This window comes from Malaya genurostris, chromosome 2 (genome assembly GCF_030247185.1).
Source record: "Malaya genurostris strain Urasoe2022 chromosome 2, Malgen_1.1, whole genome shotgun sequence".
Lineage (NCBI taxonomy): Eukaryota > Metazoa > Arthropoda > Insecta > Diptera > Culicidae > Malaya > Malaya genurostris.
In genome coordinates this window covers 233,614,404-233,632,239 of record NC_080571.1, presented here as the reverse complement: position 1 = coordinate 233,632,239, position 17,836 = coordinate 233,614,404, and the positions used below count along the sequence as shown (strand labels likewise).

General features: G+C 41.1%; 1 protein-coding gene across 3 annotated transcripts in view; it reads left to right on the top strand.

Moving 5' to 3' along the window:
- LOC131428165 (WD repeat domain phosphoinositide-interacting protein 2-like) overlaps positions 1–3,788 on the top strand; it is a 47,617-nt gene extending 43,829 nt beyond the window's left edge. For 2 of the 3 annotated variants that reach the window (XM_058591875.1, XM_058591873.1), the window contains 4 exons: positions 435–603; positions 663–1,590; positions 1,813–1,938; positions 2,017–3,788. In XM_058591875.1, coding sequence (XP_058447858.1) covers positions 435–603; positions 663–1,590; positions 1,813–1,938; positions 2,017–2,132 — 1,339 coding nt within the window. In that variant the 3' untranslated portion in view covers positions 2,133–3,788. The remainder of the gene's footprint in view (positions 1–434; positions 604–662; positions 1,591–1,812; positions 1,939–2,016) is intronic. The other variant, XM_058591876.1, reaches the window with a different exon arrangement.
- The last annotated feature ends 14,048 nt before the right edge of the window (positions 3,789–17,836 follow it).

Genomic DNA, 17,836 nt, shown 5'->3' with positions numbered 1-17,836 from the left:
GAGTACAAATTTTCTTAGTACAAGTTTGAACAAGTCAGTTCATTGTTGGAGTCACAAAAACCTAATATTAGGAGATAGTTATTTGAATGTGATAATAAAAACACATCTTTCTGGGAAATTTTCGTAATAGCTAGCTTCAGAAAGGAGTAATATTTTAGTAGAAAAACATATGTTTATGCACTGCTTTTGAAGAATACAACGGGTTCAAAGTACACTAACGCCAACGCCACGAATTAAACGGAACCTTTGTTGTATAGAAATCATACATCGCGTTTCACTGCGTTGCATGATTGCTATGCGTTTCATCTACATATACGACTATCATAACCACTAGTTTTTCATTTCAGAAGCTTTCCATAGTCAGCTTGTAGTTTTATTTGCGCACTTACTTATTTCGTTCTCTCTCTCTCTCTCTCTCTATTTATTTCTTGCAGATCTCTTTCGGTTGTATCCAAGCAGGGATACCGGCTGTTTTCGCTTTCATCCGTTGATCGTGTCGACGAAATATTTTGTAGCCATGACGAGGATACAAGAATTGCGGAGAGGTTGTTCAGCAGCAGCTTGGTCGCGGTCGTTACCGCAAGTGAGCCGCACAAACTTAAGGTAAGTTGCAAACTGATGTGAATTATCAGTATCCAATGTCTTGATGAAACGATTTGCAGGTGTGTCACTTTAAGAAAGGGACGGAAATTTGCAACTACAGCTACCCTACGGACATCCTGTCGGTGAAATTGAACCGATCGAGGCTGATCGTATGCCTAGTGGACAGTATTTATATTCATAATATCCGTGATATGAGACTGCTACATTCCATCAACAACATGTCGAATAATCCGGCCGGTTTGTGTACGCTATCGCTATCATCGCACCTGGCGTATCCGATCTCAACGGCGGCCGGGGAGCTGCAGATTTTCGACGCCGGGAATCTGACCTCACGTCTGAAGATCAAAGCCCACGATTCGACACTATCGGCGATGAACTTTTCCTTCAACGGGACGCTGCTGGCGACGGCCTCGGAAAAGGGTACCGTGATTCGCGTGTTCTGCGTGAAGAATGGCCAAAAAGTTCACGAGTTTCGGCGGGGTCTGAAGCGCCATGTTAGCATTGGTTCATTGAACTTTAGCATCTGTGCTAGCTACGTTGTTGCCAGCTCCAACACGGAAACCGTGCATATATTTAGAATCGATCCGAAATCGATTGAGCAGGCGGAACGTCGCAACTGCATCGACAACGGTGCCACGAGCAATAATAATGATGGTGCGTCCGACGGGGATGCCGACGGTGATAAGTCGGATGACTCCGCAAACGCTGGCTGGGGAATGAGCTTTCTCACCAAGGCCGTCACAGCGTACTTCCCGACCAATGTGGTCACGGATGTGTTCTCGCAGGATCGAGCGTACGCTACGGTTCAACTGGCCGAGGCCGGACTGCGTTACGAGTGTGTTATCGCCAAGGTGGAGAAGGAGACACGTCTCCTGTTGGCGAGCGAAGACGGATTCCTCTACATATACGATTTCGACGACTCGAAGGGTGGCGAGTGTAAGCTTATCCGAGCGCACGATCTGCGCTTGCCGTTGCATGGAATCACCGGTAAGTGGTGAATAATTTTAGGGAAGATCTAAATATTAACACATTGACAAGAATTTTGTTGCAAATTTTTTAAATTAAGCCCAGCTTTGTTCGATTTTCTTGTGGTTATTTTCTCACCACAGTTCTGCTATTCGATCGATTTGTAATATTTCGATGAAACAATTAATTCTGTATTTCGCTCGTGTGAAAATTTTACATTGCAATCTTTCTTTTCTACCGCAGAAGTTGACATCGGTGGCAACGAGAATGATACCTCGGTGCTGAACGTGAAGATGACCGCATCGATGCTGCCGGCACCGGGCACGTACGCCGGGGTCCTCAAGGGACGCCCCGGAGACAAGATGTCGGGTTAGTAATCTAGGGCAGCATCCGATAGAATCAGCTGATCTCATTATCGTTCCGTTTGTGCTTTGTTGCTTATTTCAGCAGACTCGGACCGCTGCCGCGATCTGCGTGAGGCCGTTGAGTACCCGATCAAAAACACCATCCCACTTTTCGACGAGATCCAGTTCCCTCCCGTAACACCGATCACCGTCGAATGACTATCGAGCGACGTCAAGACACCCAAAATTAGTTCTCTAGGCAATGGTGCCCGAAAACGTCACGGTAAATAAGTGGCGAATTTCGGACCTTTCACCACTTAGCATAGAAAACAACAAACAACCGAACGAGGACAAAATATGACTAGATGTGAATTCTGTTCCCAACAAAAAAAAACCTGCTTCGAGAAATTTATTTTTTTCTTTTTAATGTACAGCTCTTAAGAATTGTATCTCTTTGTTATTGCTTTTAAATATGCATACTTTTGGTCTGTTGAATTATCGTTTATCATATGTCTTCTAATTTTAAGCTTTTCCTAAATAAATTGAGTTGGACACAAAATCGGCTGATTAAAAAAAATAATGTTTTTCCATAGATTTACATGTGATCGATCAAACTTCCTGCTTTAAATGCATTTTCGTGTTAGATCGAAATTACCCCTTGACACACAATTATTTCTTAAATATTTTCATTCGGAGTTTAAAAAAGCTGTAGCCGCTTGACAAAAAAAATGTCTCTTTCTGAATAACGACACTAACATCTTTTTACTAAAAATATCATATTTAATTACTATTTTATTAACTACAGCACTGAATGGCAGAAGAGCGTACAAGAAATGAAATGAATCTGCTTCTGCCATACAGATACTAGAAAGTGCTTGTAGTGGATAGTGAAAAACCCGTAAAAATGATACCAAAAACAGTATAAAACTTTGTGTAAAAATCTACAAAAATACTCATCGTTAAGTTAAATTTAAGTTTTCAAATGTAAAATATACGGAAAGATGAAAAATATATTTTCTTATTTATTATTTAAATCATGTTGTATATACCTGGAAAAACTTTATTATTTTCCATGCAACAGAGAATCCTGATTATGTTCATTAGCTTATTTCCACTGGTACTTTAGGAAGCACAAGTCTATACTTCAAATACTAAGATAAAGTAAACACAAGCAAAAAAACTAAATAAAATCTTGAGAAGTACCTAAACTTTGAACGACAACAAACGATTAAGTGGTAATCCATCCCGATGAATACATGTACCCAGGAGCATAACAAAACGTAAACGTTGAGCATATGAAACCTAAACCGATCATGAAGCGGAACTAAACCTTACTCAGATAGGAATTATTTATGAGTCAAATTCTAGCTGAAACAAACAGTAGTTACAGGAAGGGCTTAATAGCAATATTACATCTTTTAATCTGGTAGTAGAATTGAATAAAAATAGGTCCTATTCATTATTCTTCCTCTGCCGTGCGCTTCTTTTTCCCACACAGCCTTTAATGGAATGCAGCTATTCGTGCGCAATCAATCACAACACCACTGACGTTGAAACGATGTGTAATTTCAAAATAATATACGATACGCCCACGCGAAAGCGCTACAAAGGTGCGACAGAGCAAGCCATCTTGTTAGAAGTAATCGTAACCTGTTCGGATCGGAGACGTGCAACGTTAAGAGAAATCCCGTTGAAGGAAAAATACCTACTGTAATAACTAGTACTATAACAAAACGAGATCATTGACAAGCAAACGTTTCGGCGTGCTCAGAAAATAAAGATCATGTATTTTCAGAGTTTCCGTGATAAAAAAATTATTGAAAAAATGAATAAAAAAAAATAATTCGTATACCTGACCAGAAAAAAAAACGTAAATTGGTGTTTGATTTCGTCAACATTATTGTAAAGATTCGAAATCCATTCGTCCTCCTTTAGTTATGCCAATAAGCAGTATGGATTATATCACTGCCGATTGATGTTTGCTTGATGTTCGATTTATTTTTTCAAGAACTGGTCATTTCCTACATATTGCACTCAAGTGACATCTTAACCCGGTGAACATCGTCCTGGGGTTCGAGTGAATACGATTGTACTCGAAATGATTTCGTTTCAACGGGCAATAGAGAATTTCTACTCGAATTTCAAGCAATCCCCATTCTCCTGGTTTGTGTCATCCTATTTAAGATGATAATGTTTGATGGCACATCCATTATGATTTATAAGGGCGAAGATCACTCCGAAAGGCAGATTTCTGACGTGACGTGACTTACTTTACTATGGGCGCCTTTTCAAATTCTCTCGGAGAGTGATAGGTTTCGTATCAACATAATTGTTCCTACATGCCTCATTTAATACCACACCCGGCGAACGACCACAATTAGATAAAAGCCGGGTCAAAATAAACGATTTTGTCGTGAATACGACTTACTTTACTATGGGGTGCCTTTTCAAAATTAGCCATATGGAAGAATGGGCAGAACTTAATCGTGAATATCTCGACTTGTATTAATGGCAGCAGCATAATTCTTTCACTATTTCATCAAAAATATGATCAGGAATTTAGGATAATATTTTGAACAGTGTAAGATAACCACAAACAACTCAAAAATTAAGTTTTCTCAAAATTTGGAAACGCGAAAAACTCTTTACTTTCGCTTGGGTTTTTCGCGCAAGGACGACGATTTTGAGGTAGGTTGCTTTCCTTTGGACTTCAATCGTCGAGAGCAGCAGTCGTCAATGCTTTCATTTGGACTTCGGTCGTCAGGTGGAGCAGTCGTCAGGTCACAGAGCCAGTTTCCCTTCGAAGAAGATCGATTACATCATCCTGTTGGTGGTCGTTAGCATTGGAGCAAAATACAACGGAAAATGGACAACAACGTAGAACATTCTGCAAAATCAGCCCTTCTAATGGATCTAAATGTTACCTAAAGAACTACTACTGCTTCTTTGTAAATGTGTTTAAAATCGTTTATATCCAATCAGTATTTAATATCTTAGAAAGTTATACAATTTGGCTCTTCTGGGATGCCAGAAATTAATCCCGTTCAGCATATTGATAGTATCTTTTACTAAAATATTGAAATCCGAAATGAAATTATCGACATCAAAATTCTCTAAGGTGCCATTTAGAACCATAATTTTATACCCAAAGAATTATGCGAAATTTTACTTTACTGTATACGGCCCATTTTTGAACCAATTTTGGTTTGTAGTAAACTTTTAGCAGATTTGTTATATAAAATGCATAGCACCGACTCAGAAGCCATTCATTTCGAATTTGGCTGTCATTGTCATCGTGTTGATTATGGTGCGATCGAGGAATTTCCAAGCGAAATACAAAGCTTGTTACCGCAAGCGGAAGAAGCAGGAGACTCCAACAGAACACATATCAGTTTCGCATTCACGGACAACAGGTCATCCTGGAAATGAAAGACGGAAATCAGCGGTATCCATCGGAAGTCAATGGTATCCATCGGAATTTGAAATAAACTCGTCACTCTCCATCACTAACGACTTCATAAATAATGGGATACGTAATTCGGACGGATATGTAATACACTCGATATAGTAGAGAGAAAAACAAAACGTGTATTGATTGTAAGAAAGTTCGATTGTTAATGCTGTACATCAAGTGAAAAAAAGCTCTAGAAGAGACTGGTCGCCGATGGTGCCAAAAGAAAAAGCTCAAGCACAAATGTCATTAGCAGGGCTGTGTTGTTACCTGTTACTGAAATTGTCTCTCTTCACCCCTGCTCAATTTCTGGAACACCTGATGCCAATCTCCTCCAGAAGACGCTTGAAGGCCACCGAAGGTAGCCCTTTCGTCATCACATCCGCTAACTGCCGTTCAGAAGGTATATACTCGACCGCTATATCGCCTTGCTGCAGTAGCTCACGAATAAAGTTGAATCTGATGTCAACGTGTTTCATGCGACGACTGTCCCTTGGTTCTTCCGCCACACGCATACAGGATTCGTTGTCTTCGTAGTATGTTTCAGCGCCTTGAATAACGATTCCCAGATCCTTCAACAACCTACGCATCCACATGCCCTCGCAGGCGGCTGTGCACAGTGCCACGAACTCGACTTCGGTTGAAGAGAGTGCCACTGTTTGCTGTTTCCGCGTCAACCATGCCACTGTGCCATCAAATACTCGCAGAATATAACCGCTCATCGATCGCCTGTCGTTGATGTCGTTCCCCCAGTCTGCATCACAGAACACCACCAACGCTTTTCCGTTTTTACCGCCTTGGAATTCCAATCCAACATCGAGAGTTCCCTTCACGTAACGAAGAATGTGCTTCAGGTAGCGCCAGTGTACGTCCGTAGGACAACTTTGTAGCTGACTGAACACATTCACTGCAGCACACAGATCCGGGCGGGAAGTATGGGCAACGTATGCCAGACAACCAACCAACTCCCGATAAGGCTTATCCGTCCTCTCCGCTTCAGTTCCCTTTTCCAACTTCAGATGGCACTCCACCGGTGTGGCAACCGGCTTGCAATCCTCCATGGAAAAGCGTCGAAGAAGACTCTCCAAATATCCTTTCTGCGAAATTCTCATGAACTGCTTCTCGACATCCCGCTCGATGCGCATACCAAGGAAGCAGCTTACCTCTCCAAGATCCGACATGGCAAACTCCTGCTTCAAACAGCTTTTGACCGCCGAGATTGCTTTCAAGTCCCGACCAACGATGAGAATGTCATCCACGTAGAGGACTAGAATCAATCGTTCCCCATTCTCCGTTCGCACGTACAGACACTGATCGTTTTCGCTGCGTTTGAACTTCAAGCGAGTGACGAACCGGTGGAATCGTTCGTTCAACGCTCTAGAAGCTTGCTTGAGTCCGTACAATGCACGGTTCAGACGACACACAAGCTTCGATCCATGAGCAAGACCCTCGGGTGGAACCATGTAAATCTCCTCTTGGAGTGTTCCGTTGAGGAACGCCGTCTTTACGTCAAGCTGATGTATCTGCAGACGCTCCTGGTTTGCCACTGCCAGCACAGTTCTCACCGTGTCCAGTCGTGCAACTGGGGCGTACGTCTCTGCGTAATCGTAGCCATACCGCTGCGTAAAGCCGCGAGCCACGATTCGGGCTTTATACCTGTCAGGAGCTTCATTCTCACCTTTCTTTATCTTGAAGACCCACTTACAGGTAATGGGCTTTCTCCCTTCAGGCAACTCAGACAGGGTCCACGTGTTGTTCTGCTTATGGGATTCCATCTCTTCCTGGACAGCGACCTTCCATAGTTCCCAGTCGTCACGCTTCTGCATCTCTGCCAGCGAGTCTGGATAATTCTCCACATAACTTACCGCACTCAAAGCTCACGCAGCATAGTTCAGCTCGTAGTCTTTCTGCCAAACCGGCGGGACACGATTGCGACCCTTCGGCTGTGTTTCAGCAGCTGGAGATTGCTTGCTATCCCCTGCTGAATTATCGCCTTCACTGACACTGTCACCGCAAACCTCGAACTCGTCGACGGTTTCGTCCAGCTCCCGCTCAATTTCCTCCACTTCGCTATCGGACTCCACCAAATGCGGAATGCGAATTTCTTCGACCTTCATCTGCTTCGGTACGTCCTTCTGGATTTCCTCGTTCTTCAGGACATCGCCGGTTTCGTCGACGATAACATCTCTGGCGGCAACAACTTCCTCGCGCTTCGGATCCCAAATCCGATAGCCGTTGCAGTGATACCCAAGGAATACACCCTTCCACGCCTTCTTGTCTAGCTTCCTTCGGTGCTCCTTTGGTATGTGACAGTAGGCCGGACTTCCCCAAACTTTCATCGCTGAAACATTCGGTTTTCTACCCTCCCAAAGTTCGAACGGCGTTTTACCTTCCTTGATCGCGCTGGCCGGACTCCTGTTCACCAGGTAAGCCGCCGTTTCCACGGCCTCACACCAAAACTTCTTATCCACACCTGAGCTGAACAGCATCGACCTGGCCTTTTTTTCCGAACACTTCGTCCTTCGACCGCATCGGGAACACCATCGTGAATCTGCTCCAGTCGTCGATGAAGCTAACATAATACCGACTTCCATCGTGACCGACCGGTGTCACGGGCCCGCACACGTCACTGTGAACAACCTCTAAAATCCGCGTCGCCCGTCTTTCCGAACGTTCACCGAAAGGCTTTCTCGTTTGCTTCGCATCAACGCACGACTCGCAAATGGTTTCGGCTTTGTCTTCACCCGCACATTTTTCCAGACTATTCACCATGTTCTTGTCCATGATCATTCCCAAATTCTTCTCACTTAGATGGCCGTACCGCCGATGCCATAGTTCGTGACATTTGAGAATTTTCCCGCATGAATACAGGGCCGAACCGTTGGCACTCGTCGAATAGAAATCCATTTCGTATTGGAAACCGCGCCGTTTACCGCACGCGAGCACTTCCGAATCGCGAAGAACTTTCACGCCACCTTTTTCGAACACGACTTTCATCCCGGCCATCTCGACTTTCCGAATCGAGAAAAGATTACACCGAATATCAGGAGTAAACAGTACATCTTCCAAGGTACACTCGCGTTGTCTGTTTCCGTTTATCGCAATAACTTTGATTGTTCCCGAATATTCCGCGATCGCAGACTTTCCGTTCAATGCCACTGCTATTTGTATCGGTTTCTTCAATGGCACTAGCTTTTCGAAAAGCTTCCGATCGTTTGCCATGTGTTCCGTCGCACCAGAATCTGCATACCACTGAAGTCTACCACCACTACCATCATCAGCACCAGCGACGAAACAAACACTCTTTTCCGTCACATTCGCACTGCTTTTGTTTTTGTCTTTGTTCGCTTTCTTCAGTGGGCAGTCAATCGCTTTGTGCCCCGGCTTATGGCAAATAAAACACTTCATTTTCTTCACTTCTTCCTTTACGTTTAGGTTCGACTTCCCAGAAAAAGCAGCTGAGTCACGTTTAGATGCACTCGTTTCCGAAACTGACCCCTTGACCTTGATCTCCTCGTCCAAGAGCCGACATTTCACAAATTCGAGAGTCAAATTTTGTTCTGGCATCGTTTCGAGAGCTGTTACCACCGTTGCGTACTTCGAACCCAAGGTCAGCAGCAAATGGCAAACGATATCAATGTCTTCCATCACAGCTCCAGTGCCCTTATACTCACGCACAATACGATCAAACGCCAAGAAATGGTCCTGTAGCTTGCCGCCCTCGTGCTTAAACAGCAACAACTTTTTCTTTGGGTGCAGCCGACTCCCAATACTGCGCCGCGCGAACACTTTTTCCAAAGCGAGCCAAATCGCTCTCGGGGTCGCTTTATCCTGCACGTACTCAAGCATACTGTCGTGTGTCCGCGAAATCAGAATCGATTTGCATCGTCGATCCTTCTTCCGTCGTTTTTCTGCCAGCTCTAGCTTGGCCTGCCGAACGTTGTCGGCGTCCTCCTGCTTCACTTGAAGTTCTTCCACTTCCGCCATTTCGTTCTGGATGCATTCAAGCATCTCATGCTCCTCGAGCACAACTTGAACCCGAAACTTCCATGACGCAAAGTTCGAACCGTCAAAGAGCGGAACGCGTACGACTTCCGATTCGTTTTCCATTTCGATGCGACACTACTTCCACTTAATTACAATTCCGTCACCGCGAAAACTGGGCCCATAACCTAATGGGATACGTAATTCGGACGGATATGTAATACACTCGATATAGTAGAGAGAAAAACAAAACGTGTATTGATTGTAAGAAAGTTCGATTGTTAATGCTGTACATCAAGTGAAAAAAAGCTCTAGAAGAGACTGGTCGCCGATGGCGCCAAAAGAAAAAGCTCAAGCACAAATGTCGTTAGCAGGGCTGTGTTGTTACCTGTTACTGAAATTGTCTCTCTTCAATAAAAGGTTCTTTTCGGAACCACCATTATTTTATCATAAGGAACTATACTGGTTATTTCGTAATATTTGTGTGTCAGAATGTTTAATGTAACAAATCAGTACTGTAGTTTAAGTGTATCGTTTCAATTCTAGTAGTGTAAAAGGGCAAAACTTGCGCAATTTACACTATCGATCAACTAATTTATATTCTAAAGTATAAAGTAAGAGTGTCAATTTTATTTGTATTCACGACATCCTGTTATGTCTCTGACATTACACACCTGTACTTTTTATAATAATAATGCAACGAGCCATCGGAAATATGATTGTCAATTTATGATACAATTTTCAGTTTTATGACATAACCACAAATAATACAAAAATTCATTCTAGCCTGCTTAGATGACAGAGAAGGAAAGTGCATCTAAGCACCTCATTTCAGCTGGTACAGGTCCAGAGCTCTATTCCAGTATCAAGAAATCAGTTCCTGATTATAGTTACAGGTTTCAGGTTTAGAATTCAGTCCCAGATACAGAATTCAATTCCAGAATCAAGCATTCAGTTCAAGATTTCAAGTTCAAGTAGAGAAGCAATATTCTGCTGTTTTTACGTTGTCCGTTCGAGGAAAATGGCATCAATATAGTTGAGCATCCATGTGACTTAATTATGTTCTTTTTAGAGTTTCCACTAATTTGAATGGTAATTTTTGATACTAATGAAATTTTAATTAGAATCTAATCATTTGGTCTCTCATCAGTCCGGCCAAGATCCCTGCATCAAATATTATTTTGTGAAGAAAGTGTGTTATGTAATATTATGCCATTTTCGAAAACAGACATTGCCGATAATATCAACTCGACTTTGGTTGACATTTAATAAATAGTTAGTTTGTTTCAACAACAGTTTATCTTGATGAGAGGAATTAGTTCAAAACAATCATATTCTGGCTAGAAATCATCATAAAATAAATATAAAAATCTACTTACAGTTTTGTTATTCTAAACATTCTCCATTTCTCTGCGTGTAACATAAAAAGACTATGCAATCACTGTAAAAACTGACTTTGTAACCTAGATTTGGAAGTTCAAGTAAACTTTCGACTCAATTCGTCGAGACCGAAAAAATGTCTGCTAATGATTTTTTACCGGGTACTCCGGAATTGTACAACAAAAACGGAAAAAGGTGCACTCACTTTTATCGGAGATCGAATGTTACAATCCAAATTTCAAATGAAAGGTGTTATATTTTCATAGAAATTGAATTTTATTTGGATCCCACTTCCGGAGTGCAGGCTGGTCTCATAAAGAAAGGTGTGTATGTGACAAAAATATACCCTCTTTTTTTACGAGATGGCTGCACCGATTTTCACAAACTTAGGCTAAAACCTGTATAAAATGTTCAAAACGACCCAGTTCGCTTTCACATCTCATCCAAGTCAGTCGATAAAACAAAACCGCTTACGTTCGGGACAGAAGAAACCAAATACAGTATTGTGTAGTGAACAATAGAACGACCTCGAAATGAGTGAACCTAACGAACAAAAGCTACCGCCAACACGAAAGAATACAATTGTTGTTGACTTCAGGCAGTGCAAAATTCGACCATCGATACGAGAACTTGAAGGTTTGCTTAAGGAGCAAATGCATCTTGACATTAAACGTGTGCATTTACTTCAATGCAATAAGACAAATAATGTTATTTACATCCAGTTTTATAAAGAGTTTGATGCAATTCAATTCTCAAAAGACAATAACAATGTGCACTATGTGGAGCACGAGAACATTAAGTACAACATTCCAGTATATATGGATGATAGTGCTATAGAAGTGCGTGTGCATGATCTTCCATCAAGCGTCACCGATTCATACATTCGCAAAACTATGTCCCAATACGGTGAGATTCTCTCTATCGAAAAAGAAAAGTGGAAGAATTTTTTCCCCGGTATTCTAAATGGCTTACGTGTATTACGCATACACTTGAAGAAGGCTATACCTTCTTATGTGATTTTCGGTCAAGATACAAGAATTCCGTGCAAATCACTTGTTACCTATGAAAATCAGATGGCCACATGTCAATATTGCCAAAAAGCTGTTCACTACGGTAAGCCATGTGATAAACTGGACGAGGAGACAACTACACCAAATGACAACGGTGTTTCCTTCACACCAACCCTAAGCAACCCCAGTACACCTGTGACAGCCACCAACAACAATGAAGCATCCCCCTCAACGCAACCATCCAACGTATCCCCTATAGAACAAAGTACACCAGCTGCAGTTAACAACTTACCCTCCAACCAACCAGCAACTGCAACCAATGTACAACAAGGCGCGTCTACAGCAACTAGCAACGAAAAGATACGAACCACGAAGTGCCCCTCAATCCTCGCAGGAGGTAAATGGAAGTTCCTCTCCCCTTAGAAAAAGGGTGACAACGAGATCCAACTCAAAAAAAAATATTTAAAAAATCGGTTCGATCGGCCACGTAAAGCTTGTACGCAAATAGGTCTGAATAAAAATATCTTTTAAATAAAAAAAACGACGAATGTAACAATGAGAGATTCTCTTTGTTTATTTTTTCTTTCGATTATAACGGTACTTTAAGCAACCCTTCTATCCATTTATTTACCGATAATAATAACTAAAGTTATTATCTTTTAATCTGTACTGAAGGAATTACCGGAAAAAGCAGGAATATTTCGCAATAATCGAAAGAGAAAGTAAACAAAGGGAATCTCTCATTGTTACATTCGTCGTTTTGAACATTTTATACATTAATGAAAGGCACTATTGACCCATAGAAATTTCATACGGATCTGACATCCGGCTCCGGAATTACCGGTAGAACCGAAGTCGGTTCGTGTGGTGCTGGCCACTTACGTGACTTATGCATTGGAATAGCATTGGTTCTAATTTTGAAGAATTGTTCCCGCATTCACATTGCTACTCTATACGACACTTCATTTGAATAATTTGAAAGTTTAAGTAAATCGGTTGAGCTATCTCGGAGAAAAGTGAGTAAGTTCCGTTTTGGAGCATATTTTTTCTTGTAATACCGGAAGGTTGAGAAAAGTTAGTACATATTTTTGTCACATGCACACACATACATACACAGTTATTTGCTCAGTTCGTCGAGCAGAATCGAATGGTATATGAAACTCGGCCTCGGTTCAAAAGTCCGTTTTTGTAGTGATTGCATTGCCTTTCTTTATGATTCTTCTTTCCAAAATGGAATTTTCTCACTTTTCTCCGTAATGGCGGTTCCAAACTGATCATAGGTCTTACGGTCCTATACACAGTTTCTAATTTTTTGCTGGATCCAACTTCTGGTTCCGGAATTACCGGGTGATAAGTGTTTGAAATTTCAAGTCGTCTTGGAGCGACGATGCAAAGTAGGGAAAAATATCAATTTACGGGATCATTTGAATTGATGGATATACGACCACAGACTAACAGACATGACAGTATGAGTAAATTCTTATAAAAATATTTTTTCGTGATGCACTAGTTCCACCTATATTGTACTGCGCGAACTATTTACTATCGGTACACCCCTTGTGTTATGTGAATGTTTTTTTACTAGTTGGTTTCCCCTCGTTTGTCAACACCGATCAGCTGCTTGCAGGGATGCCTGATTTCATCTTAATATTTGAAAATGAATCATCACAATAAATTATTGGATTACGTTGATAATATATTTAACTTTTTTAGCGATGTTGGAAGGTAACCATTTATTTTTCTCAACGTTGCTCATCTAGATTATTTTTTATTGTGTTGGTAATTTTTATCCGAAATTAAGTGGCGGTAGACCAGAAACAAGTGAATATTGTAACAAAACTGGTTCGATTTTGTATTGCGTTGGAGGATGAGAAGTAGCACAATTATGTATATAGTTTTGGTAATATGTATTAAATCTGTATCCTGCATGAAATTCGCATGGACGTATACGAATAGCAACTCTGTTGGTAAGTGAAAAAAATAAACACAGTCTAGATGACAGACAGAATGTTTTTGATAGGGTAACGTGGCGCCATCATGACACATGTGAGTACTGTCCCAACTAAAGGAATATTTTAAATGACCGTTAAACTGATTGAAGAATCTAATTTGAGTGTCCTGTCTGTTAGTCTGTGATACGACCTCGGCTTTACCGGTACAAGAAATCTAGTTCCGGAAGTACCGGAAATAATTGCAAAAACCATCAAAATTGAACTCACTCACTTTTTTTCAGAGATAGCAGTACCGATTTTATCAAACTTAGATCCAAATGAAAGGTCCTATGCAGAATATTCCGGTTCCGGAATTACAGGGTGACACAGTTTGAAATTTCAAGCCATCGTGGAGCGATGATGCAAAGAAGGAGAAAATTATTCTGAATTAGGCTCAAAAATATACCAATTTACAACACATGTTCCAGGATCACTTCCAAAAGCCTAACGGACTATTCACACATTTCAGTTCCGTGAAGGTTCAGTGGAAGTGCCTTCAGTGCGCCGTCAGTGTTCTTTTTTGTCGGAACCCTTACGTTCCGGCACAGCAAATGCAGTGACATACCGACTACAGTATCGATGACGACGAATTTGAGTTTGCCGGACGGACGTTACACTGATGGCGAGCTGCACTGAAACGGCATGGTGCCGTATACAGGGTCCGCCATATAACTTTTTTTTAAACATGCAATGAAACCAAAGCTGCAAATTGTCAGTCATGTCAAATGACCTAGTTTTTTACAACATTTTCGATTGTATGCAGCTTTATTTCAGCTATGGCTGCACGAATGTTGTCCTTCAAGGCTTGAATTGTCTCTGGCTTGTCCACATAACACTTACCTTTGACAGCCTCCCAAAGATAATAGTCTAACGGCGTCAAATCACAGCTCCGAGCAGGCATGTCCAAACACTGCACTGCACTGCGTGCTTCATATAACCACCGCCACCGCGTGTATTGAGAATGCCATTGCGTGCCAGTGCACAAAGAGAAACACGAAACGCAATATCCGAAACCACGGTGCTCGTGGCGCTGTTTTATTTTCGGCGCTGGTGTTTCAAGCTTCGGTATACACCGAAACTGCGTGTTTTCAGTTTCGTTAAACACCGGAGCCGAGTGTTTTCAATTTCGCGAAGGCACTGAAGAGCACCCATGCGTTGGTTATAATGTCAATCAATTGAATTCAATTAGACGCGTATTGATGAAAAAAGAATTAATCATTCAAACGCATTTTTCGTCATACCGTGGTGCTATAGGTGCTTATAGTACAAGCAACGTATATGGCAAAATCGGAAACACTCGGCTTCGGTGTTTGCCGAAGTCAGGAACACTCGACTTCAGTGCTGCCCGAAAATCCAAACACCGTTGCTTGGCAATTACACGACCACCGGTACGGGTGCTTTTTCTACTGCGTTCGGTGTGTGTTTTTCAACACGGGCACGAAGCGTAGCATTCAATACTCCTGGTGGTGTGCTCACGAGTGATGGTGAGTACCGTGCAGAACGGATCCGTGTTTTTGCCATGCCTGGCTCCGAGGCGGCAAAACGACATCCGAAATTTCGACTAATAATTCGATCTTCGAAGACTGTGCGCAGAAGATCAATCGTAGCGTTGGCTGTGTGGCACGGGGCGCCGTCTTGTTGGAACCAAATGGTGTCCATGTCTTCCTCTTCAAGTAACGGGAAGAACCAATCGCTAATCATGGCGCGGTAGCGCTCGCCATTGACCGTGGCGGCGGCTCCTGCCTCGTTTTCGAAGAAAAATGGCCCAATGATGCCGCCAGACCAAAATCCGCACCAAACCGTCACTCTCTGAGGATACATCGGCTTCTCCATGATAACCCGCCGAGATGAAAATGTGCCTTCAAATTTTCATACGTAATTTTCGCACACATTCCACAACATTACTATGATTTTCAAAGTTTTACGCGTTCCTCAAGCGTATACACAACCATTTCCGTTCAGCGGAAGGATAAGACTAAGTTTTTGTCAAATCAGAAGTGACATTAAGGTTACCAATGTCGAAATAACCGTTAGTTTAAAAAAAAATGTTAGATGGCGGACCCTGTAGGTGTGAATGTGCGTATAGAAAACGAATGAAATAATATCAGTATCCGTGCACGGTATCGTGCCGGCACTGAACCGGACCGGATATGTATGAATAGTCCTTAAGTGATGATAATTTGGTAGGTGTGATAGTCCTGAGTTCTTAAGTGATGATAATTTGGTACACACTTAGAAAATTTCGCAGAATTCGGTAATATTTTACCGAATTTTCAACAGCTGAACGTTCGGTAATCAGTTCGGTAATTAAATTGATTACCGATCGTTCGGTAATTGCTGAACTGTCAAACAACTACCGTAAACTGTAAACCAAATGGATCTAACTGATTGTTCGGTAATTTTTTGTTTGTTTGTTTTTCTTTGGATGAAATACTGGATTTTCGGATTTCAAAAAACAACACAAATTTACAAAAACGAATGGAGAAAATTCCAACCTCTTGTGGCTATGGTTTTATTCCAGGAAAAAAGGGTCAAATGTTCCAGCTGACCGGAATTATGAGCGCCTTCCGAAACACTTCACAATCCGTCGAGTCCACCAGAAATTACCCTTGAACAATTTGTGTAGGCAGCAAGTGATACAAAATTATTTTCTGCCTATAAGTAAACAAAAAGCTTTTAGTGGTTCTAAAGTTTCAAAAACTTTAGCACCTGTACCTCAATCCATCCGATGAACTCGTCAAGATTTTTCTCGTTTGGTTTATAAAAAACTGTTTGACAGTTAGTTTCACGACAATCAGTTTTCACAGAAGTTCGGTTATTGGAAGATAATTTTACCATACGGACGGTATGGTTTTTACCGTACTCGACGACTATTCAGATTTACCGTATGAATTGTACATCTATTTACGAAATTCTGTAATAAAAATTTACGTAAAACTGATCGTCCGGTAAAAATTTGCATAATTATTGTAAAATAAAACTCATGTACCGAAATATCGGTAATTTCTATAGATTACCGGAATTTCTCGTCAAAAATATTACCGAACAATGGAATTAAATCTTACACACTTAGTTTTCTTTACCGACTTCAGCAATATTTTACCGACTTTTACACAGCTGAACGTACGGTAATCTGTTCAGTAATTTATTAATTGACGAACGTTCAGTAAAACTGAAGTTTGTTCGAATTGTCATTTTTAGCTGTACTGGTCAGCAAATGTTGATGAGGATTCAGTTAATATTGCTGTTTAGTCAGCATTTGTTTTACGTTGAAAAGTTACCGAACCAGCGGTTACAACAACTGATTGAATCAGTAATTTTTACAGTTCAGTGCTGCAGAAAATTAATGTTGAATGATTAAATTATTTCATTTGAAATTTCGGAAAAAAATATCTTGAACAACTGATTGCTCTACGTCCGTTTTATTTTTGATTTAAAAAACATTAATTTTCTTTCATCTCATAGCTTCGGCGAAAATAAAACAAATAAAACAGTTTATCTGCAGGATGGCTTTTACAGTTGAATACTTCAAAACACTGGCACAGCAATCCGAAGCAGTACAGAATATATCCCTCTACTGGAATTTTAAGATCGCGCCAAATAATAGCTCCTGTAAAAATAATAGCTTTGTAAAGTAGTATCAGGATATAATAATTAACCTCAGGAAACGGGTCATCAACCTGGAATAACACATATAAATTCACAGATATAACAGCGTAATTAATTAAAACTAATATTGTATTCGTTCTTTGTGATGGTATTAACAAGACGGAATTTAAAAAACAAAAAATACAGTTATTTACCTTTAACCACTAAATTATACCGTTTAACGGGTTTATTTTTTCTGTATCTGCATCCTTTGTTCTTTTAGCGCCACGAGAATTTTTAATTTCATCCGTTTCGGTATGTTTAGTGTCTTCATTAATTAAATCTGCTGGCTCATTATCCGCTAGTTCCGCATATTCAAATGCAGATTGAAATGACGGGGAATTCACGAGAAATTGCGGTTCTCGGGGATGTTTATCCAAAATATGTCTTTTTAAAGACCAGAACCGAGTATAACGCATATTAAATTTCGAAAATGTACAGTCGTAACGTACAGCGTCA